At 41.5% G+C, this 23,249-nt stretch overlaps 1 protein-coding gene across 2 annotated transcripts in view; it reads right to left on the bottom strand.

The window, feature by feature from the left end:
* Nucleotides 1-18,216, bottom strand: part of TBC1D31 (TBC1 domain family member 31) — a 44,767-nt gene extending 26,551 nt beyond the window's left edge. The window contains exons 1-4 of one of the 2 annotated variants that reach the window (XM_087825376.1): nt 18,055-18,216; nt 14,317-14,463; nt 9,841-9,956; nt 6,498-6,676 (exon numbers count right to left, since the gene is read on the bottom strand). In XM_087825376.1, coding sequence (XP_087681502.1) covers nt 6,498-6,676; nt 9,841-9,956; nt 14,317-14,463; nt 18,055-18,131 — 519 coding nt within the window. In that variant the 5' untranslated portion in view covers nt 18,132-18,216. Of the gene's footprint in view, nt 1-6,497; nt 6,677-9,840; nt 9,957-12,701; nt 13,542-14,316; nt 14,464-18,054 lie in introns of those variants that run through there. The other variant, XM_087825377.1, reaches the window with a different exon arrangement.
* Nucleotides 18,217-23,249: the final 5,033 nt, after the last annotated feature.

Here is a 23,249-nt window from a genome sequence, read left to right as displayed (position 1 = left end):
TTCAAATAGGTTTTCAATTCCTTGGTCTCTTTCTGCCTCTTGTGGCAACCCAATACTACGAATGTTGGGCCTCTTGAAGTTGTCCCAGAGGCTCCTTATACTATTTTCATATTTCTGGATTCTTTTTTCTTTTTGCTCTTCTGGTTGGGTGTTTTTTGTTTCCTCATGTTCCAAATTGCTGATCTGATTCTCAACGTCCTCTACTCTACTGTTGATTCCCTGTAAATTATTCTTCATTTCAGTTCCTGTAGCCTTCATATCAAATTGGTACTTTATTATGTTATCGATTTTCTCAGTTATTTCCCTAACCATTTGCTTAAACATCCTTATAGCCAAAATTCTGAACTCTCTATCTGTTAGCTTGCTTAGATCTATTTCATTTAGTTCCTCTTCTAGAGATTTCTTCTGTTCTTTCCTTTGTGACATGTTTCTTTGCCTCCACATTTTGGCTGCTTCCAGGTGTTTGTTTCTATGTATTAGGTAGAGCTGCTATGTCTCCTGGAATTTGTAGAGTGGCTTTGTGTAGTAGGTGTCCTGTGGGGCCCAGTGGCTCAGCCTCCCCAATCACCTGAGCTGGGCCTTCTAGGTGCTCCCCTGTGTGGGCTGTGTGCACTGTCCTGTTGTAGTTGAGCCTTGGTTGCTGCTGGTGTCCCTGGGAGGAACTGACCCGCAGGTGAATCAGCTGTGAGGACCAGCTGCAACTACAGCCAAAGAGCTGCTGTGCTGGAGACACCCCTATGGAGCAGGATTTACTTCAGTGGAGCTTTGGTGTTCACCAAGTGTGCCCCTTGAGTGTGTCACTCGTGGCTGTGGTAGGGCTGTAATCCAGTGTGGTCGAGTCTGACCACCAGGTGCACTGTCTCTGGGGCCTCCCGGGAGGTGGAGAGTCAGCCTGTGCCAGTGCCTTGCCCAGGGCCACCCAGCATGAGCTACACAGCAAACCGTAGTTGGCTGCTGCTTGTGCTGGGCTTGGAGGTGTCCAGGAGAGGCCAAGCTATGAGCCAATGCAGCTGCCGCTAGTGCCAGGCCTGGGGCCGCTTATCAAGCCCTGTGGGGCCTGCTGCTGCTTGTTTGAGAGATTTTAGGAAAGTCCTAAGCATGAGGCTCGAGAGGCCACTTGCACAGAAAAGCCCCTGGAACTGGCCCGGATGAGCTGCAGGTGGGAGGGGCGGGGCCTCTGGGGATCACGGGGCGGGGCCAAAGGTGGGAGTCAGGTGCTGGCGACTCAAATATGGCGCCTGCCTGCCGGCTGTGTGTGGGAGGACTCACCAAAGGAGCCATGGCCTCCGCCAGCCCTTCTGCCTGGGAGGAAGCTGCCCCTCCAGCTGTCGCCCGGATCTCAGGCAGGTTAGTTCCTCCCCGAGTGTCCTGGGTCCTTTCAGGCTGCTGCCCGGCGCTGGGCTCAGAGGGAGCGCATCTAGGTGAGTCCGTGCCGGGGCCTTAAGGGGAGCTGCTGGGGCTTCCGCAGCCTCTGGGACCCTCAGCGACAGTCTCGCTGGTTTCACAACCGGGAGTTGTGGGGACGTCTCTTCCCGGCCTGGAGCCCTGGGCTGGGGGCCCCTCTCTCCTCCGGGAAAACTCCACCGCTGAGATTCCCTCCCGGGTTTCAACCGCGGCACCGGGTGTGGGCCTGCGGCCGCATCTCTCCAATTCAGCCCCGATCCGCCTGCGTCTGCACCCCTCCTACCGGTCTCAATGCTTCTTCAGCTCCCTGGTTGTGGGGCTTCTGTGCAGCCAGATTTCAGGGGCTCTGAGTGACGGTGGTTCTGTATTTTAGTTGTGATTTTGATGTGGTTGCGGGAGCAGCGGGAGCAGCTGTTCCCTACGCCGCTGTCTTGTTTTTCCCTCTGAAGTTCAACTCCACACGGTTTTGGTCCTGGGTTACAGCTCTAGCTATTTATTCTTTCATTCTCATCTAGAAGAGCCTCCTTAACTACATTATAGCCTATATTTGAACGTATTTTGTCATTATTTCTACTGGTGTATCTTTATGAGCTTTAGTATGTCTAAAAAATAAATGCTTGTTTCTGTGTTGGAACGAGAGGCCTATGGCTCAGTGAGAGGCAGAGCACCTTTAAGAAGTTGTGGCCTCTCATTCCAAAACCTGGTTTGTCACACACCTTCACAATTTTACTAGTGTCAGGAGGAAGCCTGTTTTCTCTGGGAATGCTGCATTCTTTGGGGATGAAGTGTTTAGTGTCTTTTAACACTGGATTGGAGTGTCTCTTGAGTATTTAGAATCTGGATAGGGCTGCAGTCTCAGTAATGAGAGAGAGCAAGCCAGAATGACCCGGGAGGGGGGGGGGGGGGCAGGATCAACAACAAAACTATGTGGCTTTTCCAAGTATTACAAAAATAGTGGGTCAATAAGGCTCCATATGAAATATTCTGCAACCTTGACTCCAATTTGTGTTACTGTCACCCAGCTTATTATAAACATACAGTTAAGAAGTGATTCTAATCGTTAACAAAAGCTCCAGGTTGTTACCATAAACTGTTTTCCTCATATACATATAATAGTATCTCTTTTTTCCATAATAAACAGTGTTAAAAAAAAACAAAACACACAACAGTACACACATACATAATGCACTATGGAACATACTGGTTAAATAAAAAAGTCTGCTCAGAATTCATGTTAATAACATATAATAAAGATGCTGACTCAACTACTGCCCCTGCCTGATCCAGCTCCTCGCTTTTGTCTTTGGCTCACTTTGTCAAAGACAATCTCTGGTAGATCTCTTGCCAAAAGATTCAGGAAGGCATTTATAATATAAAGGCCATATAGAAAGACTCTGCAATGAATACACTGTAATCTATAATGGATGTATTAAAACATGGTTTCAAAACCAATGTCAAAAAAAAGTGACAAGGTTTTTATTATGATTAGCAATATTTTTCTAGAAAAGTAATAAAGTTTATTCCTACTGAGAGAAGCAAAAGCTTAAAAGTTAATGAGCATCCACTGCTATTTTAGGGGAAGAACTGTGATGAATTATTGCCGACATGATTACTCATTACTAGAGCTGTGATTTTAATTGCTAGAGTTTAATGATTATAAAATTGTCCCTAATGATCATGTCACTATTTAGATAGTGTCATCTCTTGACAAACATAAAATGCTTAGAAAAAAACTTTAAAAGCACAAATGTACAAGGATGAGACCGTGGTTTTTCCTTATAAAAATATGAAAATCCTATGCTTTCCAGATCCATTTTTGAAAGGTACGTGTGCTCTTATCAAAGTTTAAAGAGTATAGGATAGTAATAAGAGCAAGTTAAGGCCAAATGTGTAATTCAGCAGCAATTCTAGTGAGCTCCTACTGTATATACAGAGATTGAATTAAGTTCAGTATACACTCTTTATTAAATGTTTTCTGATATCCATCATGAAATCTTTTGCTACATACTGAATCACAGCAATCAGAAATCCCAGGATTTATTCCAAAACTCCTAACAAAGAGCTAAATAATCTACTTCCAAGCATCAAGAGCAGAATCAAAATTTAGTGACATGAAGAGGTGTAACTAACTGGTTTACCTGAAAGATGGGTCTGTATAATGGAATGACTTTAGGGTAAAACAAGTTTGGATTTAACCTGCAACTCCTTTATAAGCTGTGTGACACTGGGCAAGTCACTTAATGTTTCTGAACTTCAGTTTCCCCTTCTGTACAATGAAGATAATGGTATCTACTTTTTAGGATTATTTAAGCTTAAAAAGAACAAAGTGCTAGATATATAGTAGTACTTAACACTGTTATCTATTACTATTAGTGTTAATTACTGCTACTGCTAGGTACAAAAATCAGTGGACAGATGTTGGAGTGGTAGGTTCTTTAAAAACATCTGAAATCAAAGGTTCATAGTTCTTTATCTGAAACCCTTGGGGACAGGTGTGTTCCAGAATTCAAAATTACTTCTGATGTGAGAAAGGTAATATGATGCATATTCTATGACTGGGAGCAATATCCCATACTCAGAAACATTTAATATTTCAGCCTCATGTCAATTCAGTCCAAACTCTGCTGCTAGACGAATTCAGGTCAGGTCAGATTTTGCTACTAAGTGAGTTATTGAACAACTTTTGGCTTTTTGAGTTACTAATAAGGAATTGTGCATCTATTTAATGTATTTTAGAAAAACAGTTATCTTACAGCTTTTTACGATATCTAATCGCATAATCCCATAATAGAGCTAAAAAAGAGATAACAATAATAATAGATAATAATAACAACAATAATAGAAACAGTAGCAGCTGCAGTGAAGTTTTACTAAGCACTTACTATACAACAAGCATTGTACTGAGTGCCTCGCACAGATGATTACATTCACTCTTGAAACCAACTGTAAGGTAAATATTATTATTATTTTCATCTTACACGCATGGAAAATAGCTTGTCAAAAATATTTGACATGAATCTACTCAAGTCTTTATACTTCTAGTTTATAAGAAACAGAGGTGAGCGATCCATCGAGTTAAATGACATAATGATAAAACAGTAAGATGAAGCCAGAATATGGGGCATTTTCTAAGACAACTAGCCTGGTCTCTTTTTCAGGAAAAAACTGATGTTACAGAAAATAAAAATGGTGGGAGACTGTTTTAGATTAAAAAGGGCCATCATAAAATGTCACGTGTCATCAAAAAAAAAAAATCACAAAAGTTCTGCTTAAAATGTGAATCAGAAACTGGAATAAAAATATAGTTTGACAAGAATAAAAGTTGTGCTTTAAGATTAGTTTACAATTATCTCTTATTTTCAGCAGAATAAACCAGGAGTGGCAATATCTGGCCCACCTCCACGGTTGCTGGATAGCCCAGCAGCTAAGTATAGTCTTTACAGTTTTAAATTATTTCATTATAGATGCTTATATAACTACACAAATAATATCCTCAATTTTATTCTTGGCCTGCAAAACCAAAAATATTTACTAGCTGGTCTTCTGAGAGAAAGTTTGCTGGTAACTGATAAGACTATGCTGCTTTATTTTAGAACAATATACTCATATGCATACTATGCATACATTTTCTACATTTAATCTTACTCTCATATCACTAACATTTGAATTCTGTTTTTTAAACTAAAGTGTCTAAATGTCTGAGCAAGGTTAGAATTGCCAAATATCCAGTGTATACTAATTGAATTTCATGGTAAAAAGAACAGATGATTTTTGTGTCATTGTTTCATAACTGTTTCCACTGTGGGTTCAATTCCCAATGCTGTCTTCTTTAGAACTTAAAATTCAATTTAAGTACTAAAGCAATTAAAGAAACAGCCTACTAAGACATTTGGCCTAAATCCCTGATGAGTAAGCTGGCTACAATTTTTATCTTTCTTTAATTATCAAAGTCAAACTAAAGAACTTCAGGATTTCCACGGAGACTACAAAATAAATTTTTGGTTGACACGCACTGCTACCTGCTCATGTTAATAACCAAGAAATTAAAAGCAATACTGCATATATAACATAACCTGAAGCAAAATAATTAATCACATGGGAGACTGAGACAATCCTGAAAATAGCATTTAGCTAATAAAACAGAAAAAAGTAAACCTTAAAAGCAAAAGAAATGGATTTTTTTAAAAGGTGATATTTGTTTACAATAGAATATTGATCAGCAATAAAGCGGAACAAACTACTAGTAGACACAACAACATGGATAAATCTCAGAAACATTGGACGGAATGAGAAAAGCTTAATACATGTCATTAATGACCATTTCTGTGAAATTTTAGAGCAGACAGGACTACTTCATGGTGGAAAAGCTTCAGGGCAGTGCTTGCCTGGGAAAGGATAGCATGGACCCTTCTGGGAGGATGGTAATGACAGGTCTGCACAGGTTACAAAGGTGTATGTGTTTGTCAACACTTCACAAATGAATGCTTAAGATTTGTGCATTTCATTAAATATATATTTTACATCAAAACATTCTGAACCCTAGTCAATGAAAGCTTAAGTATTTATGGGCAGGTATACTGATATCTGTAATTTACTTTAAAATGCAAAAAAAATTCTAAAAAGTGAACTAATAATTGAGGGACAGAAAGATGGTTATATCCATAATATAGTATAGCAACATAAATAGTAGTATAGGAACCTATCAATGACAGAATCTAGATGGTGGGTGTACACGTGCTCACTGTGAAATTCTTACAAACTTGCTATATGCTTGAAATGTTTCCTAACAAAATGTTGGGGTAAAAACTAGAACAAAAACAATCAGCTAAATAAAAGCTATCAGCTTGCTAAAGCTGAAGTTATATACTATAATAATGATTTTTTTAAAAAGAAAAAAAGCTCAGTAAGTTATAAGCTGTAGCCATAGGCAACATCTTCAATTCTATAGGCCACTTTGCTTTGCTTATTGCTGAGTTATGAAAACACTGGTATGTGGGACAATGTATATCATTACCCTTAAATCATCTATAAATCCTATTGGCCAAAAAACTAGCCTGAGAAGCACAGCAGACCAAGATGTCCCCCTCACTGACCTTTTGTATACCCACAGACTGGAGAATATTCAGCTTTCTTTTTCTCTGAAAGGTATCCAAGTCCCAGAGCTGTGCCGTATCAGAAGAAGTAGTGATGGCATACCTCCCTGATGCATGCACAGAGATCGAAAACACGGATGATTCATGTCCTCTCATCCAGCTAACTAGCTCCTTGGTGACTGTGGTAAAAAGTAAAATAGTTATACGGGTAAAACACTACATATCATCCAAGAACTAATTCAACTGATGACTAGGTATTATTATGAGGCACCTCCATTCACTTCTACAAAGACAGAAGCCAGTGTCTAGTTAATAAAATGCACTATGGACATGTTCGTAACGTGTGTGTGTGTCACGGAGTGTGAGGACGAGGCCAAGAAGGTTAAGAAGAGCCCTCGGTGTGTGCCAGGGAGCTCAGGCTTCCTCGTGAGGAATGTTCTCGTGATGGAGACTGAGGTACGCGGTCTGTGTCTTAGGAAGAGCATTTTGAGGTATCTAGTGGATCTACTGGAAAGGGGGAAGAGATCAGACGAAGCGACTAATTTATTTGTTGCTGTAACAACCCAGGAGGGTCTAACCTAAGAATGTAGAGATACAGAGAGGACAAGTTCAAGAGCTAGGAAGGAGAAAATCAAAGGACTTTGTGACCAGATGGATGTATGGAGATAAAAGGTGTTAAGACTCCAGGGGTCCTAGTTTAGTTATGCAAACAGGCGGTGATACTACTAACTAATGTGAGAAATACAAGAGGAGAAATAGACTTAGCAGTGTGGGAAGAAGAGATAACGAATTGGATTTGCAAAATTGCTTGAGGTACATGTGTGTGAATGTGTGCGCGAGTGTGTGATACAAGCAGAGAAAACAGTACGGTTACGGAAAATGCCAAAAACTACTCATGATAATCAGCAGAGGGGAGAAAAGTCATAGTGATCTTTATTTTCTCTACAGTTTTGTGTTTCCAAGTTTTCTATGGTAGGCATGTTTTAATCAGATTTTTTCCTCCAGAAAGATAGAACTGAGGAAAATAGAAAGGAAGATGTAAATCTGGGAAACATTAAGATACAAAGTAGGCAAAAACTAAAGACAACAGAGCAGATAAACCCTTAGGGAGAGACCAGTGGTTTCCAAACACCAGGCTCAAGTCTGGCATTAATTAATGATCAATTTTTCACTAGTCTTCAGTGAAATGAGAAAAATAAGAGTAATGAGTTTTTCATAAAGCTAAATTTAAAGTCCTACTTTTAAATCTAGTATTATATCCTTCTAAGTTTCTTTATGTTTAAAAAAATCCTTTGTCTCATGAAGTTATGTTTTTTCCAATGTCAATTAGCAAAACCAAAAGTGGACAACTTATGTGGGTTCTTCTACTTTTTCTCTTTAACTGGGTCAAAAATCCAAAAGTTTAGGGTGCACTCAAAGAAGCCAGGAAAGAGACTACTATAGAAGCTGTCGGAAAGGCTGGAAGAAAACTAAGAGAGAGAACAGTATGAAAACTAAGAAGCTTAAAGTCATCCAAAGTGTTAAATGCTACTGAGAAATAGAATGAAAGTATAAAGAAGATTTAAACAATCAGAAGTTACTTATGACCTTGGAGACAAAAGTCTCAGTAGCATGGAGTGGAGGGATCAAGAATCAGAATCCACTGATGGATGCTGTGGAGATGCAGGACCTGGTAGTGAAGACAGAGGGAGGTAGTTGGGGAGGTGGAGACAGTATCTGAGAAAGAGGCTTCATGGGGCTGAGGGTCAATAAGACAGAAGAGAGTTTAAAAAGATGGAACTAAGACAGAAGAACAGAGTGAAATCCAAGGAAAACGATCACAGATGAGCATAAAGACTTAGTTTTTCAGCATTTCTGTGAAAGCAGTGTTGGTAATGCCAAAAACGGAACAGTTTAAAGTCCATCAATAGGTAAAAGGTTAAATAATTCTGGTAGTGCAAACATCAATAGAGTAGAATATTCAGTAATGATGTCAAATATACTATATGCATTTTTGAGGTAAGAAAATGATTGCACAAAACAATACAGATAGCATGAACGTGGTAGACTGTAGGAAAGGTATATGCATGAAAACAGACTGGAAAGACAGGCCACTGTTATAAAAACCCTGTATCTCAGGGCATTCCTGAAGGTGATTGCTTTTTCTCTAGCATGCAGGGACCCTGCAGCTAGATTAACAGTTTGGGAATCCTGACTCTTCTACTTAGAAACTGTGGGACCTGTGTCCAGTTACTTCTGTGCCTCAGTTTCCTCATCTGCAAAATAGAGATAAGAAGTATCCATCTCCGTGGGTTATGATGATGATTAAAATTAATTAACATGTATCAAGTCATACATAGAACAATACCTGGTAAAAAGTAAACACTGAGTGTTAGCTATCACTATTATTACTATTACTATTATAGTTTATATATTGTTCTAAATATAACACATCAATTACTTTAATAACAACAACAAAACCCAATACAGTTAGATACCTTTTTTCTTATTAAGAATAACAGGTTCCGTTTACAGAACTCTGCACTCTATAAAAAATGTTGTATAAAATACACAGGTTATATTTAAAAAGTATTATTCTTGTCCCATGTAGTAAGGAATTTGGCCTTCAAAGAGAGGTATGGTCTTTGTCCAGGGTCTTGGGAGGGACCCTCTAAACCTGGGATTTCTCCAGTCATGGCAGTGTCTTTGTTACTCATGATAGGTTCGCCAAACAGCAGCAGATGGTTATGCTAAGGAGAGAACCTCGGGGGGGGGGGGGGGGGGGGGGCAGCCATACCAGAAAGATTAGCCATGTGAATGGTTAGAAGATTGGGGCTGTGGGCCACATGACATCAGCCTGACCTCCACAGAGAGGAAAGGATGGAAACCGAGTTCATCCAGGAGGGCAATAATCCCATCAATCATGCCTACGCAAAAACTCTGGATGTCAAAGCTTGGGTGAATTTCTTGGTTTGGCAATACTCAGTGCAGATGGCCACACATCGATGCTGAAAGGGTAATGCGTCCCTGAGGATAATGGAACCTTCTCAGATTCCACCCTATGTTTCTTTCTTTGGCTGGTTCTAATTTCTATACTTTTGCTACATTAAAATTATAATCATAAGCATAGCGCTTTCCTGAGTTCTGTGAGTCATCCTAGTGAATTATCAAGCCAGAGGGTAGGTGTGGGGAGCCCTGAGTATGCAGCCAGCTGATCTGACGTGAGACTGGCCCTGGGGCCCCTGGACTTGTGGTGGGTGTCTGAAGTGAGCAATGTCTTTTGGGGACTGCTCCCGCAGACTCCTTGCAGTGCTTCAGTCTATACTTTATCCCTCTTCAAAAGACAAATAGGAGGACTTCTTACCTGTATCAAAACATTTAATAGAATAATCAGCTAACGCCACAAGGAATTCAGACTTCCTGTGAAGATTAAAGGCCAGAGCTGTGCAAGCTTGTGCGGTTCGCTGAACAAGATTAAACCTATAAAGAGATGAATGTATTAGTATTAGAAATTCTTCCAATAACCATTAATTTTATGTTGGAGGAGTCCTTAGATATGAAGAAAATGAAACCCAGAAAAATAAACTCCCATTCTAGTAGGCCAAAAATAGATTATGAAGAGAGCTAAATGCCATGTAAAGGAGTCTGGATTTTACTTACACAGCATGAGAAGTGAGCAGAATTACAGTCAGACACGTCTTTTAGAAAGATGATTCTGGCAGCAATGGCACATGGATCAAGGAGCAAGGAAGAAGAGATCACCAAGAAAGCCACTATGGGGAATCTCAACCAGAGTCACGAGTATAAAGTGGAAAGACAGGCAGGAGAGGTGTCAGAAGTCAAGTGGAGAGGCTTAGTGACCCATCTGCCATTGGTGACGAGGGAGAAAGCAGGAATTCCTCACATGTACAATGAAGGTAAGAAGAGGTATCTCATAAGGTTGTCGTGGTGATTAACTATATATGATGACTAAATGAAATAATATATGTTAAGTACTTAGCAGAGTACTTGACACAAAGCTAGAGTTTAATTTACAAAAAATACATTTTTTAAGCTTGGGCAAAAGACAAACAAGGTTGGGGACAGGAAAAAACAAGTCAGATTTTAACCGTGGAATTTAAGGCCCTGGCAAAACATTTAGAGCTCCGTTGTCCAAAAGAAATATAATGTGGGCCACATGTATAATTTAAATTTTTCTAGCAGCCACATTAAGAAAGTAAAAAGAAACAAGGCAAATTAATCTTACTGATATATTTTACTTAAGGCAATATGTTGAAATGATATTTCAACATTTAATTAAAAACTAATGAGATATTTTACTTTCCTTTTTTTCATATGAAGTCTTAAAACCTAGTCAGTTTGCTCAGTGGTTAGAGCGTCAGCCTGTGGACTGAAGGGTCCCAGGTTGGATTCCAGCCAAGGGCACCTACCTCGGTTGCAGGCTCAATCTCTGGCCCTGTTCGGTGCTCGAGTAGGAGGCAACCAATCGATGTCTCTCTCTCACATCGATGCTTCTCTCTCCCTCTCTCTCCACCTTTCTCTCTCTGAAAAGCAATGAAAAACAAAACAACACAGTGGTACCTCGGTTTTTAAACGTCTCCATTGACGAACACTTCAGTTTATGAAGGCTATAAACCCAGAAGGAAATGCTTCGGTTTCCGAACACGCCTTGGAGTCGAGCATGCCCCACGGCTTCCGCTGAGGGCAAGATCCTGAGGCCCAGCTGTCGCTGTGGATCCCTTGGTTTTCGAAAGTTTCAGAACTCAGTGTTCCGGAACAGAGGACATTCAAAAACCGAGGGACCACTGTATCCTCTGGTGAGGATTAAAAAAAGAAAAACCCAGTGCATTTTACACTAACAACGCATCTTAATTTGGACTAGCGACCTTTCAAGGGCTCCAGAGCTCCATGCAGTCAGTGCCTCCCACAATGGACAGCGATCTAGAAGCTACCCATTGGCAGTAGAAGTAGATCTCAGTTACCAGTATTTACACGGCAGCTGAATGAAGCCTGAGGCTTGGTGGCAGTCAGATTATCAAAGAGAAACCTGGAATATGGAAGGAAGCAGGCCAAGGACAGATCTCAAAGTAGCATGACAATAAAGGGGTAGGCACTGGAAGTAGAGTCAGCAAAACACAGGAAAAAATAAACAGAGAGGTAGAAAATCAGGAAAACGTTGTACCTTGAAGCATAAGAAAACAACTTCAGGGAAGAAGGGAAGGCAAGAGCATTTAATAAAAGGAGAACTGAAGACACCATTGGATTAGCCAAGGATGGGGAACATTTTTCTGCCAAGGGCCATTTGGATATTTATAATATCATTTGCTGGCCATACAAAATTATCAACTTAAAAATTAGCTTGCTATATTTGGTCAAACATTTAATTAACTCACCCCTAATGTGATGGCTGGAACTGCTTCTCTTTGGTGAGGCCTTGGCATGGCCAGACCAAATGATTTCGAGGGCACTCCTGGATTAGGCGATTTGGAAGGTTTTGAGGAAGCCCAGACTAGTGGATTTTAGAATCAGATAGGCCTGACTGCAAGTCTCCTCTGCTCAATTGTAAATATTTATAGAGAGAAAAGGGTCAGTGGACAAAATAAAAGAGAGGACCTCATGTGCCAGGGGTGGCTAGAGAAGACAGAGATTAGCCCTGGAAGAAATTAGGATCACCTATTTTTATGAATAAAGTAGTAAAAAAGATAGTTGATATATTTGAGGCTGCCACTGGGGAGAGGAAGGCAAGCTTGAAGGCGGCAGTTGGAATAAGAGGAGAGTCCAAAACAGGGAAATTGATAAAAGCTGAAATACTCAGAGGTGAATGGGAGAAGTAAATAACAACAAAGCAGCAAATGAAGCACTAAGCATCACTGATGCTGAAGTTCGCTATTCTGTAATGCAGTCAATCAACAATTGTTTTTATTTCTCTTAGCGGTGGGAGCAAAGGAGAGACAGTTGCACTGATTTAAGACTGGGAATTGGCAGGGTAGGTTAGGCAAGCGTAAAGGTGGGAGAATTGTGACCATTGTGTTTTTGGTAAAGGGGGGAAATGTGATTAACAGGCTTCTACCTAGGAAACCACAAATAAATAAGTCACACATGACCTCTTCTTTTCCTGAACTTTCTGAGAATACGTTACTGAGATCATATTCCCTACAAACAAGGAAATTCTCCTGTATAGTCCAATACCACCATAAAAACAGGAAATTTACATTTATATATTACCATCATCTAGTCCTCAGACCCCATTCAATATTGCCAGTTGTCCCAATAATGTCCTTTACATCAAAAGGTTCCGTTCAGATTCATGCCTTTACTTGTCAGGGGTCTAGCTTCCCTCAGTCTGAGATAGTTCTTCAGTCTTTCCACAACTTTCATGACCTTGACCCTTGTGAAGATTACAGGCCAGTCTTGTTATACAAAGTCCTTAAATTACCTTTGTCTGATAATTCAACCGATTAGATTCTGTTACAGGTTCTTGGCAGGAATATCACAGAGGTGACAGTGTGTGTTCTTTACTACATCCTATCAGGTAACACACAAGTTTTGATTTGTCCCACTATTGGTTAATTTAACTGCAATCATTTGATCAGCTGGTGTTTCCCAGGCTTCTTCACTGTAAAATCACCCCTTTACTCTGTAATTAATAAATATTTTGTGGGAGGTATTTTCTGACTATGCAAATATCCACTCTGATTAAACTGTTCCGTTTGTTGACTGTAGCACAAATGACTGGATTTCTATTTTATTCAATGAGTTATGATCCATTACTATCATTATTTATTTTAATACTCAAATTGTTTACAATATGGCCCAAGGGAACTCTTTCAAGCTGACATTTATGTCCTTGTGAAACATCCCCATTATTTTTTGAACAATTCCTTCTTTCTGGCTACAAAATGTTCCAGGCTCATCTTGTACTTTTCCTGCCTCCATCCTGAAAGTGACCATTTCTGCAAGAATCCCTGAATCCATTCAGCAGAGTGTGGTATTTAGTAAAGAAGAACTGGGAACTGCATATGTTCATTGTTGAGTGGGGAGGGAGGGTGTTCTTGCTCCCAGGTCCTATGAATGGACAAAGACAGGAAATATATGTACATATCATTCATTCACGCGCCCGTACACACACTTCTATTTATTTCTATGTCTATCTATATATATTCAAAACCAGAGTTCACATAGATATATCCCATTGTAATCCAGTACCACAGGCTCATTCTAGTTTCCTCCCTTTCCATATCTGTAACTCCCCTTTCCAACAGTTAAAAACCTGGCCCCAATTATTCTCAATATATTTACTCATTTGATCACTGCCCCATCTTTTTCATGACTGGCCCGCCCCCCCACGCAGACACCTTCTAACTCTCTGGCTGCACAGCCGCAGGTATTCCTCCCACCTATCCCACCGCGTGACCAGTCTCACTCAATTGCTTTTGCACTAAGTTGTTCAGCAAAGGGAGAGAAGAGGAAGGAGAGTGAGCTTCCTAGATCCAGCGCTCTGACAACAATGTACAAAGGAATTGTGCTCTTTCTAAATTGCCTAATGAAGTACCAGGCATTAACTGAAAATTGGCAATAATACATTTTTAAATTTAAGGAAAAACAAACTACTAGAGATACTGCTAAAACCAGAACTTTAATTCCCTAAAAAAAAGCCTAACCGTACTATCTTTCTATCCTTTCCCACTTTCTTCCATCAGCATTTAGGACAGTGTTTTACAAGGCACCTGAAATACAGTAAGAACTTAATAAATCCTTCTGAATGAATATGTAATAACAGGCACTAAGAGTCAGTGAATTAATAACATTAAATAAGGCAAATATCAAAAGTATCACTCACCTGTTTCCAGACAAGTCAAAAACGTAGATATTTCCTTGATGATCCCCAGCAATTAAGCAATCACCTGAGCTATCAAAAGCCACATTCAAAAATCGCAAAACTTTGGGAAGGTAATCAGAAGTGGTGTGAATGATGTTCACTATAATTCTGTAAAAAAAGAACCAAACAAACACACATTAAATTCTATGTCAGGCATTACTTGCTATTATGAAAAATATGGCTTTTATAGTATAACTCACTAATTTTGAAGTTTTTTTGCCTACCCATTCTTCCCTCTCCTACTGCTGCTGCTGTTTCTCCTCTACCAGAAGCAACTCTACAATGATTTCTGAAAACAGTTCAGAAAGTTAGTCATTATCAAAGTAGCTACTGTTCACTTATTCATCAAATACCTGACAAGTCACTATGTGTCAGACACGGAGTAGGCCAGGAACTAAGAGTAATTGATAGACATGGGTTCTGCCCTCAGGGAACTTTCAGGTTAGTGGTAAAGACACATTTAAAAAATAGATGCACACAGGAACAGATTTATAAATTGTGAATGACAGACAACAGGACGTAAGAGAATATGTTTTGGATTTAAATTGTAACATTAAGCAACAGATATGCTAAAAACAATGATGTAATTAGTGAAAAGTACCGACTTTTATATAAATCACAAGCTACCATATGTAAGGAACATTTCAATCCAGTATCCCAATTTTAAGATATCCTAATGAGATTTTGTTTTTGTGAAATAAGTGTTCCAAAGTGAAAGTGTCCGAGAGTTTTATTTTCAGCTATATTTGTCTAAAGTTACTTTTTTTTTTTTTTGAGAGGAAGATCATATACCATATATCTACTGAAAAGTAAGCTGTTTAAAACTTAAAAGCAAAATAACTAACCCCTTAAAATATATGTATATATTCAGGTCATGAACCAGAATAGCAGTATTCTTTATTGCAACAATAGTTTATAAATCATGAAAATTTTTATCTTAGTTAACTTTGGGGTAAATTCTTTGAATTTTAGTATTAGGAACATCTATTTTCGTTATCACTTCATTAAAAAATACTAAGTTGAATGAAATGTATGAAACATTTTCTTCAGTTTATTTAAACAAGGCTTTTCAGACTCATTGGGTGGAACACCAGAATTCTTACAATGCTCACTTTTATCTAGTCCCTGACAAAGATTCTTTGCTTGACCAAACAAACTTTAGTCAGGCTCCTAAACCTTCTAATAGGCCCCATGTGTACAATTCCTTGTAGAATCTAATTTAGCAAGAACCCCGCTCAGATGGTTTAATCAGAATCCCTACCATCGATACCTGATACATGATATTGTTCCTCAACCTCCATCTCCCAGGAGATGTCTTATCACCCTGGCCTGTCTTCAGCCAGAATCCTGTTAGGTTGGTTTAGCCAGAACTCCCTTTCTCCAGATACTTTCTCTTAATAATTTTCCATGTACTGACCCCCACCCTGTTCCTTGGCTATAAATTCCCACTTGCCCAGGCTGTATTCAGAATTAAGGCCAGTTCTATACTGAGGTCTCTTTTCCACTATTGCAACAGTCCTGAATAAAGTATCTTTTTACCATTTGAACTACTGTCCAACTCTGGTTTTTCTCTGATATCCCCAAAGGGAGAGAGGAAGAGTAACTGTACTGAAATGGCAAGTGAAAACATCAAAATGTTCCCTGGCAATTAAACTCAGGCAAAGCAAATGACTTTTCTCTCCAGTCTTTTTTCTATAACATTTATTATGTGTTTGGATTATAAAATTACATGATTGTTGTTCAAAATATGGAAAATACAGAAAAACACTAACATAAATAATCTACATATATAATCACAATTAACAGCAACATTCTGCCCTTCTGATTTTGCTCAGAAATCACCCATACTAATATTTATTTTAGAAAAACTATCTCAGTTGCTCAAAGGTTGCCTGACAGAGTTCCTGAATCCTTAAACATAATAAAAACATCAAATATTTACTCAACACAAGGATGCACGAGACACAATTTTAAAGTCTTCATAACACCCTGTCTGGTAGGTATGATTATCTTCATCTACAGGTGTAGGGATTAACTAGTCCAAGGTCATACAGCTAGTAAACGGATTTCAACTAAAGTCCATCTGACTCCCCAGTCAGTGCTCCTTGCTCTCTCAACACCGTATTGATGGGTTTTAACGAACGAAAAGAAAGCTGTTTTAGTGGAAAAAGCAAATAAGGACATTTGCACACAAACTTGTTTCTTTCATTTCTGGAATCTTTCATGTATATCTGGATGTTTTATAACAGAAAAAGAGAGAATTATTGTGGGTTGGCAATAGCCTTTTGGAATACTTACAGAACATCAGAAGCAGGGGTGGTATTTACATAAACTCCAAATTTGAAAAGAAAAAAAAATCCTACTAAAGAATCCTAATTCTGGACAAAAAATTTTATTCAATGGAGTTGAAGGGTCAGCGGCACTGTTAGGGGACTGACAGCAACGGGAAACCAAATGAGCTGCTAGTACAGCGACTAGCACCATGCTCTGGGCATGCACAGTTGACAAAGTCCGCTGATTTGTAGAGGAGCAACCAAAGGATCAACAGAAAAAATTACAAGAAACACACTGAAACATGAACTCGAGTGATGAAGCAAGGCCCAGGAAATCCTAGGGAATTCGAGGCAGTAAGACCAATCTGTGTGCAGCAACTGGAACCCAGACGGCATCCCTTTGGAGCAAAGGCTTCCATTACAGTCACACAGGAGTGGCTGAGCCTCAAACACGCCGGCTATCTAGAAACAGAATGAAAAGAGGGGCTGGGGAGGCAGGGATGGATAGAACACAGATTTTTAGAGCAGTGAAAATTTTTTGTATGATACTACAACGGCGGTGGATCCGTCATGATACATTTGTCCAAACCCACTGGATGTACAACACCCAGAGTGAATCCTAATGCAAACTGTGGACTCCGGGCGATAGTGATGCATCAGGGTAGGTGCATCCCCTGCAACAAATGTGCCACTCTGGTGGGGGATGTTGCTACTGGGGAGGCTGTGCATGTGTGGGGGCGGGGGTGTGTGTGGGAAACCTGTCAAAAAACCTCTCAATTTTGCTGTGAACCTCAACTGTCAAACACACAGACACACAAAACAATGGTGCATGAAAGAAAAGACAAGAGAAAAGCAAAGCCAGCGGAAGCAGCAGTGCTGGCCTCACTGGAAGGCCGCCCTGCGCTGCAGAACGTGAACCCTGCACCACGACCCTACAGAGGCTGAAGCGTGGCCCCGAGAGGAGCGAAGCTGGTTCCGCTCCCGCCCGCGCAGGGGCGCGCACGGCGCCGGCGAGGGCCGCGGGGGGCCGCGCCCCGGGGGGCAGGCTCGCCCTCCTTCCCCGCGCCCCGAGCTCCTCCGCGGGGCACGAGCCGCCGGTGTCGGCGAGCACCCCGCAGGGACGCCGCGGGCGCGCCACACGCAGTCCTGGCCCTCGCCCGAGCGCAGGCTCGCCCCGTGTTTCTCAGCACCGCCCGCCTCCTGCTCCACGCTGGCCCCGGTCAGACCCTTGCCCCGGGCTGGGCAGGGGTCTCCGAGACCCAGCCAGGGATCCCGGGCCGATCAGAGCCCGAACCTCCGCTCGGGCCCCTGCCCCACTTCCAGAGATCCTCTCCGACAGCCCCCCGAACCCTCCCCGGAGACGGGGCCCGCCCCCCGCCAGCCTCCGCCGCCCTCCCGGCCGGGGCCCCGGCGCGGCGGCCTTTACCCGTCCCGAGTGGCCGGGGAAGGCTTGCGGTGCCAGATCTTGCCGCTCTCCTTGTTGCCCAGGTCTGTGCTCTGCATGGCGAAGCCCGCCCGCGGTTGCCACGGGCCAGGCGACAACCGTCCGGGCTTTCCCGGCGGGCCCCGCGCTCCAGGCCCGGGAAGTTTGAGCGCCGCCCGGGCGGCCTGGACCTCCCGCCGCCTGCACCCGCCGCGCGCGGGACGCCGCCTTCCGTTTGCAACCAATCGGAAGGCCGTTTCCTGCGAGCTCCGCCCGGGCGACCCCTCCGGCTTCGGACGCGGAATCGGCCTATGACCTTTTAGACCCCGCCCCTTTCAGAGGTCCCCGCCCCCCGCCCCCCGAAGCCTTCTGGGAATCGTAGTTTTCTGCAGCTGGGACGCGGGTGCGAGGCTTGGGAATTCTGCACTCTGGGGCCTTTGTAGGAACATATGCATTCATTTCTCTTGGGTAAATTCTTAGAGGTGGAACAGCTGGGCCATATGGTAGGTGTAAGTTTAACTTTTTAGGAAGCTGTCAAACGTTTTCAAAGTAGTTGCCCCATTTTACATCCCACCAAGGGTGGAAGAGAGTTCTAGATGCTCCACATCCATGATGAGTCTTTGTAATTATAGCCATTCTAGGAGTGTTGTAGTACTTCATGGTGATTCTGATTTCCATTGCGAGAGTGACAAAGCAGATTACTATATGACTGAATGGCAGGAGAATCAGAGGACACATAGGTAAAAGTCAGAATATAAAAGTCCGGGTCTGCCATTCTAAGGAGTTTGTAGCTTATCCTGAAAGGTTCTAGGGAAACTCAAGGTTTCTAGACACATCCTTCTGACTACAGTAGAAAGATCACTTAAAAGAGCTTGCAGTTTGAGGCGGAAAGAGGGTGGGAGCTGTTCCACTTGAGATAAGAAGAGATAAAGAGTTGGCCAAGTCCAACACAATGGAAGGAGGCCAAACAGACAACTGTTAGTGCCCAGGGTATGTTGACATGTTGTGTAGGAAAGCTGACATTGCACAGGAAAGAGTCCTGTTTCATCAGTAAAACCAAAATGAGTGTCATGCAGCTGACTGATGAAACCCAGGCAACATTTTCCATTTCCTAGAAGACTCAGCTACTTGGTCTTGTATGAAGGTGAACAATAATATAGTGCACCTCCCCCCTTTTAATATGAGTCAAGACAGAAGAAGAAAATCAAAGAGATGTGATCCCAGCGGCTTAAATATTCACACTTAGGTGCTCACATAGAACATACACAAAGCCAACCAGGGGTAGTGTTCCATGTGTAATCAGAAGGATTTGGCACCTACAGCTGAGATGGTACAGTATCAAAAAAGAGGGAAATGTGATGTTCAACTTGACAGGCAGTAAGATCATTCCCACCTACAATCAGAAAGTGCTGCCATAGACTAGTGTTTCTAAAAGGCCTCTTCCAGACTAAAGGAAGGAGGAGACCAGAGGTGACACTCTTTATTTCATGGCAGAATGGGAAGTGACGGCAAGTTTCCAATCTTTACAGCCCTTCCACGTGGTCAGGAAAGGAGGCAGGTGTGGAATTCGTGACCTCTATCACGTCCAAAGCTGTCTTAAGAAGCAAGCACAGCCTAGAGCCACCTCTGCCTTAGCCATAATTGCATAATATCCCCTTATGCATATGGCATAATTTTATAATTCCCCTATTGTGGCCAGTTGGGCTTTTAAAAATTATTAGCAAAACTGATGCCAGAGAAATTAATATCTAAGTGTGCTACTGTAGGTGCTAGGATAAGGCAGCTCATGAGAAGCTTCCATGGGGAGGCTTAAATCTTCAAAATTATGCTCTGTAGGTAGTGGCTTTTTCCAAACGCCTTCCTGAGCAGAGGGCTGTGGAGTCAGAGGATGCTGTGCATATGTCCCATAAGACTGAATAATTAGGCTGATTACAGGCTCCTAATAACATATGTGGGCTGAGAGGACAGGCTATCAATCAAGCTTGACAGGATGCTGGTAAACCAGGAATAAATACCAATAATCGCTGTTAAGGGAGGAAGGGAAGCTGATTGAGCCAAGCGTTCATTGTCCACCAAAATATTCTAGGGGAGCGTGACATCCTTCCTCCAGGGCCCGCTCTGGGCAGTATGTGGAGAAGAGGCACAGAGCCCAGTGAGGACGACCAGCAGGAAACAGCACCTAACTGACCCCTTCTCTGCCAAACTTCATTATGTGTCAGTGGTTTGGTCCCTCCTGATTTCTACATAAAAACCATCTTTCCCAAGCATTTTAGTTTTTAAAAGGCTGTTTTAAGAGCAATTTTAGGTTCACAGGAAAATTACGAGGATGGTATACAGCATTCCCATCTACCTCCTATCTCCCAACATGCACGGCCTCCGCCGTTATCAACATCCCCCACCCGAGTGGTTCCTCTGTTAACAACTGATGAACCTACACTGACACATCAGCATCACCCAGAGTCCACAGTTTACATTAGGATTCACTCTTGGTGTTGTATGTTCTATGGGTTTGGACAAAAGTATAGTGACATGTATCCATCATTATAGTATCATATATAGGTATTTTCACTGCTCTAAAAATCCTGTCTTCTGCTTTATTTATCCTTCCCCTGCTCTCCCTTCCCTAAATATTTTTGTTGTTTTCATTTATAGATGGCTTTGAAAAATATTGCAAGCAACTTTCCACATGAGGAAAGAGAAAGACAAGATAGTTATGCACCATGGATTGTCTATTTCATCTACAGACCTTAGAAGTGTGTTCTTTGTTAGTGAAATAGTGCCCCAGAACTGGTTCCATCTGCTTAACCCTTCAGAGAATTAATTCTATGTTAAGGAAGTAGGTGTGAATCTGTGGGAGGTGGGAACCACCATTGACTGGGTGCCTGTGCACAGCACGTGTTAGCTGCTTTTCACTTTATTAGTTTGTTCTTTGGTCTTGCTTGCTTTTGTTTTTAACCTTTAGAATACCTATGCCTGTGCCTTAATTCTAGTGGGATGACTACACCATGAATGATGACTTGGATCCAACGCGAGCTGATAAGAATACTGCATTTAAATACAACATTCTAACACTGACATGAGCTTGAACAGTTTTTTTCTTTAATGTATAAGGCAGGCATTTCAGATCCTTGCAGGCCTTCCTTCCTTAAGGCATATCTTGAATATCATTCACTACTGTTCTGATTATAAATGTAAACTATGAGTTGATGAATATAAATTATGAATAGCAATAATTATTGGTTGGATTACTGTTTTTCTGATTTCGGTTTTCTGGTTCCTTAGTTCAGAGAAGATTGATATTAAAGGGATTATTTTCTTCCAAATACTTCCTATATAATTTCTGGTCCAGCCAGTCTGGTTTATTCACATATGAAACACTGAGTGCTTCCGGTGGGTGGGTTAGTAGATTAAAACTAGTACCTACGAGATGCTTTGGAGTTTTTAAAGGGCCTTCACATTTGTCATAGAAATGCAGCAGAGTGGTACAAAGATGGTCTCAAAGACAGACAGACCTGGATTTGAATCACCACTTACAGTTATATCACCTTGGGTAAGTTAATCTCTGTTTCTCAGTTTCATAAAAATAGCACCTACCAATGGGGTTGTTAGTGTGAGCATTAAATGAGATGATGCCTGAAAAGCACAAGCACAGAGCTTGGTAAACAGCAGGCTCTCAATTCAAACAGACAACAAACAAGCTGATGTAGGAAGCAGGTAATATTATTTTCCCATTGGGATGAGTCAGCTGAGAGGTTAGTGATTTGCCCATAGCCACACAATCAGCAAAGTACAGAGGCAAGACTGAGGTCCAGACTGATTCTTTTACAGGGTGCAGAAGGTAGTCTTTATTTAGTATACCCACATGTACGCACAAATGTACACACACCTATCCACATCAGAATAACAAATGGGAAATGCAGTTTAGTAACCCCTTGTCCCCTATTCCAGTGTGTCAAAATTTTAAAAATTTCCCAGGCTTGCCCTGGCCGGTGTGGCTCAGCTGGTTGAGCCTCATCCCATGGAGACGTAGGTCACCCTTTGGATTCCCGGTCAGGGCACATGCCCAAGTTGCTGGCTCAATCTCCAGTAGGGGGCACACAGGAGTCGGCCGATAGATATTTCTCTCTCTCTCATGGATGCTTTGCTCAATCTCCCTCTCCCTTCCTCTGTCTCTAAAAGAACACATTTAAAAAAATTGTTGCTGATAAAAAAAATTAAAAATCTCCCAGGCTTTATGACTGACTGGTTCTGCTGGGCTTGACAGAAATAAATTATCATTCTTGCCATAGATTCTTCAACTGAAAGACGGTGCTAACAAAACTGCGTACTAGTTAACATAAGGATTAATTACATTTTTGCAATGTGCTTTGGATTTCTTGAAGAAAGATGCCATTTACGTGGCAGGCATCCCAGTAGGATGGTGTTCCTATATGATTGTTGTGACAGGATGGTATTTGAGTCTTCAGCCCCCTGTCTGTCAGCATCACTCAACAGTGCAGTGCTAAGCTCAGCGCTAGGCAATACTGTGCCCTTAAAAGATGCTGGTCTTCCTCCAGTTTTTTAAAGTCCTTTTTTTAAAGAAAAACAATAGGAAATATATTTCAATCACAGCATGAAGACATAGTAGTTAAGGGCATCCTTTGTACTTCTCAATCTTTCTAAAGCTTGTGAGACTGAACCTGTTTCTTTCTAAACAAATCTTTCTACGTTTTTTAAAAAATTTAAAACACATAGTACATACAGTTGGGACAACATTTAAAAGGTAGAAGAAAATATGCAATAAAATGTCTCCTTCCCACTCTGTCTCTCAGCCTGAGTTTCCCTTCCTAGAGGTAACTGCTGTTTCAAGCAAATACTGTGTGTATATTTGTATATGTGCCTTCTGTGCATACAGCTGTATAATAGCATTTTAATTCTTCTACTCTTTTTTTTGTTAATCCTCACCAAAGATATTTTTTCCATTGATTCTTAAAGAAAGTGGAAGGGAGGGAGTGAGGGAGGGGGGAAGGGGAAAGAGGAGAGAGAGAAAAAAACCCATCAATGTGACCGGGCAGGGACAGAACCTGCAACCCAGGTATGTGTGCCCTTGGCCAGGAATCGAACTCATGACCCTTTGAGCTTATCAAAGCAAATTTAAATTTTACCAAAACTCCACCGTTCCTCATAATCCGATAATGATCCTATTCTCTTTGCTTGGT

Source organism: Miniopterus natalensis, chromosome 16 (assembly GCF_054644295.1).
Source record: "Miniopterus natalensis isolate mMinNat1 chromosome 16, mMinNat1.hap1, whole genome shotgun sequence".
Classification (NCBI taxonomy): Eukaryota; Metazoa; Chordata; class Mammalia; order Chiroptera; family Miniopteridae; genus Miniopterus; species Miniopterus natalensis.
This window is presented reverse-complemented; position numbering and strand designations above follow the sequence as displayed.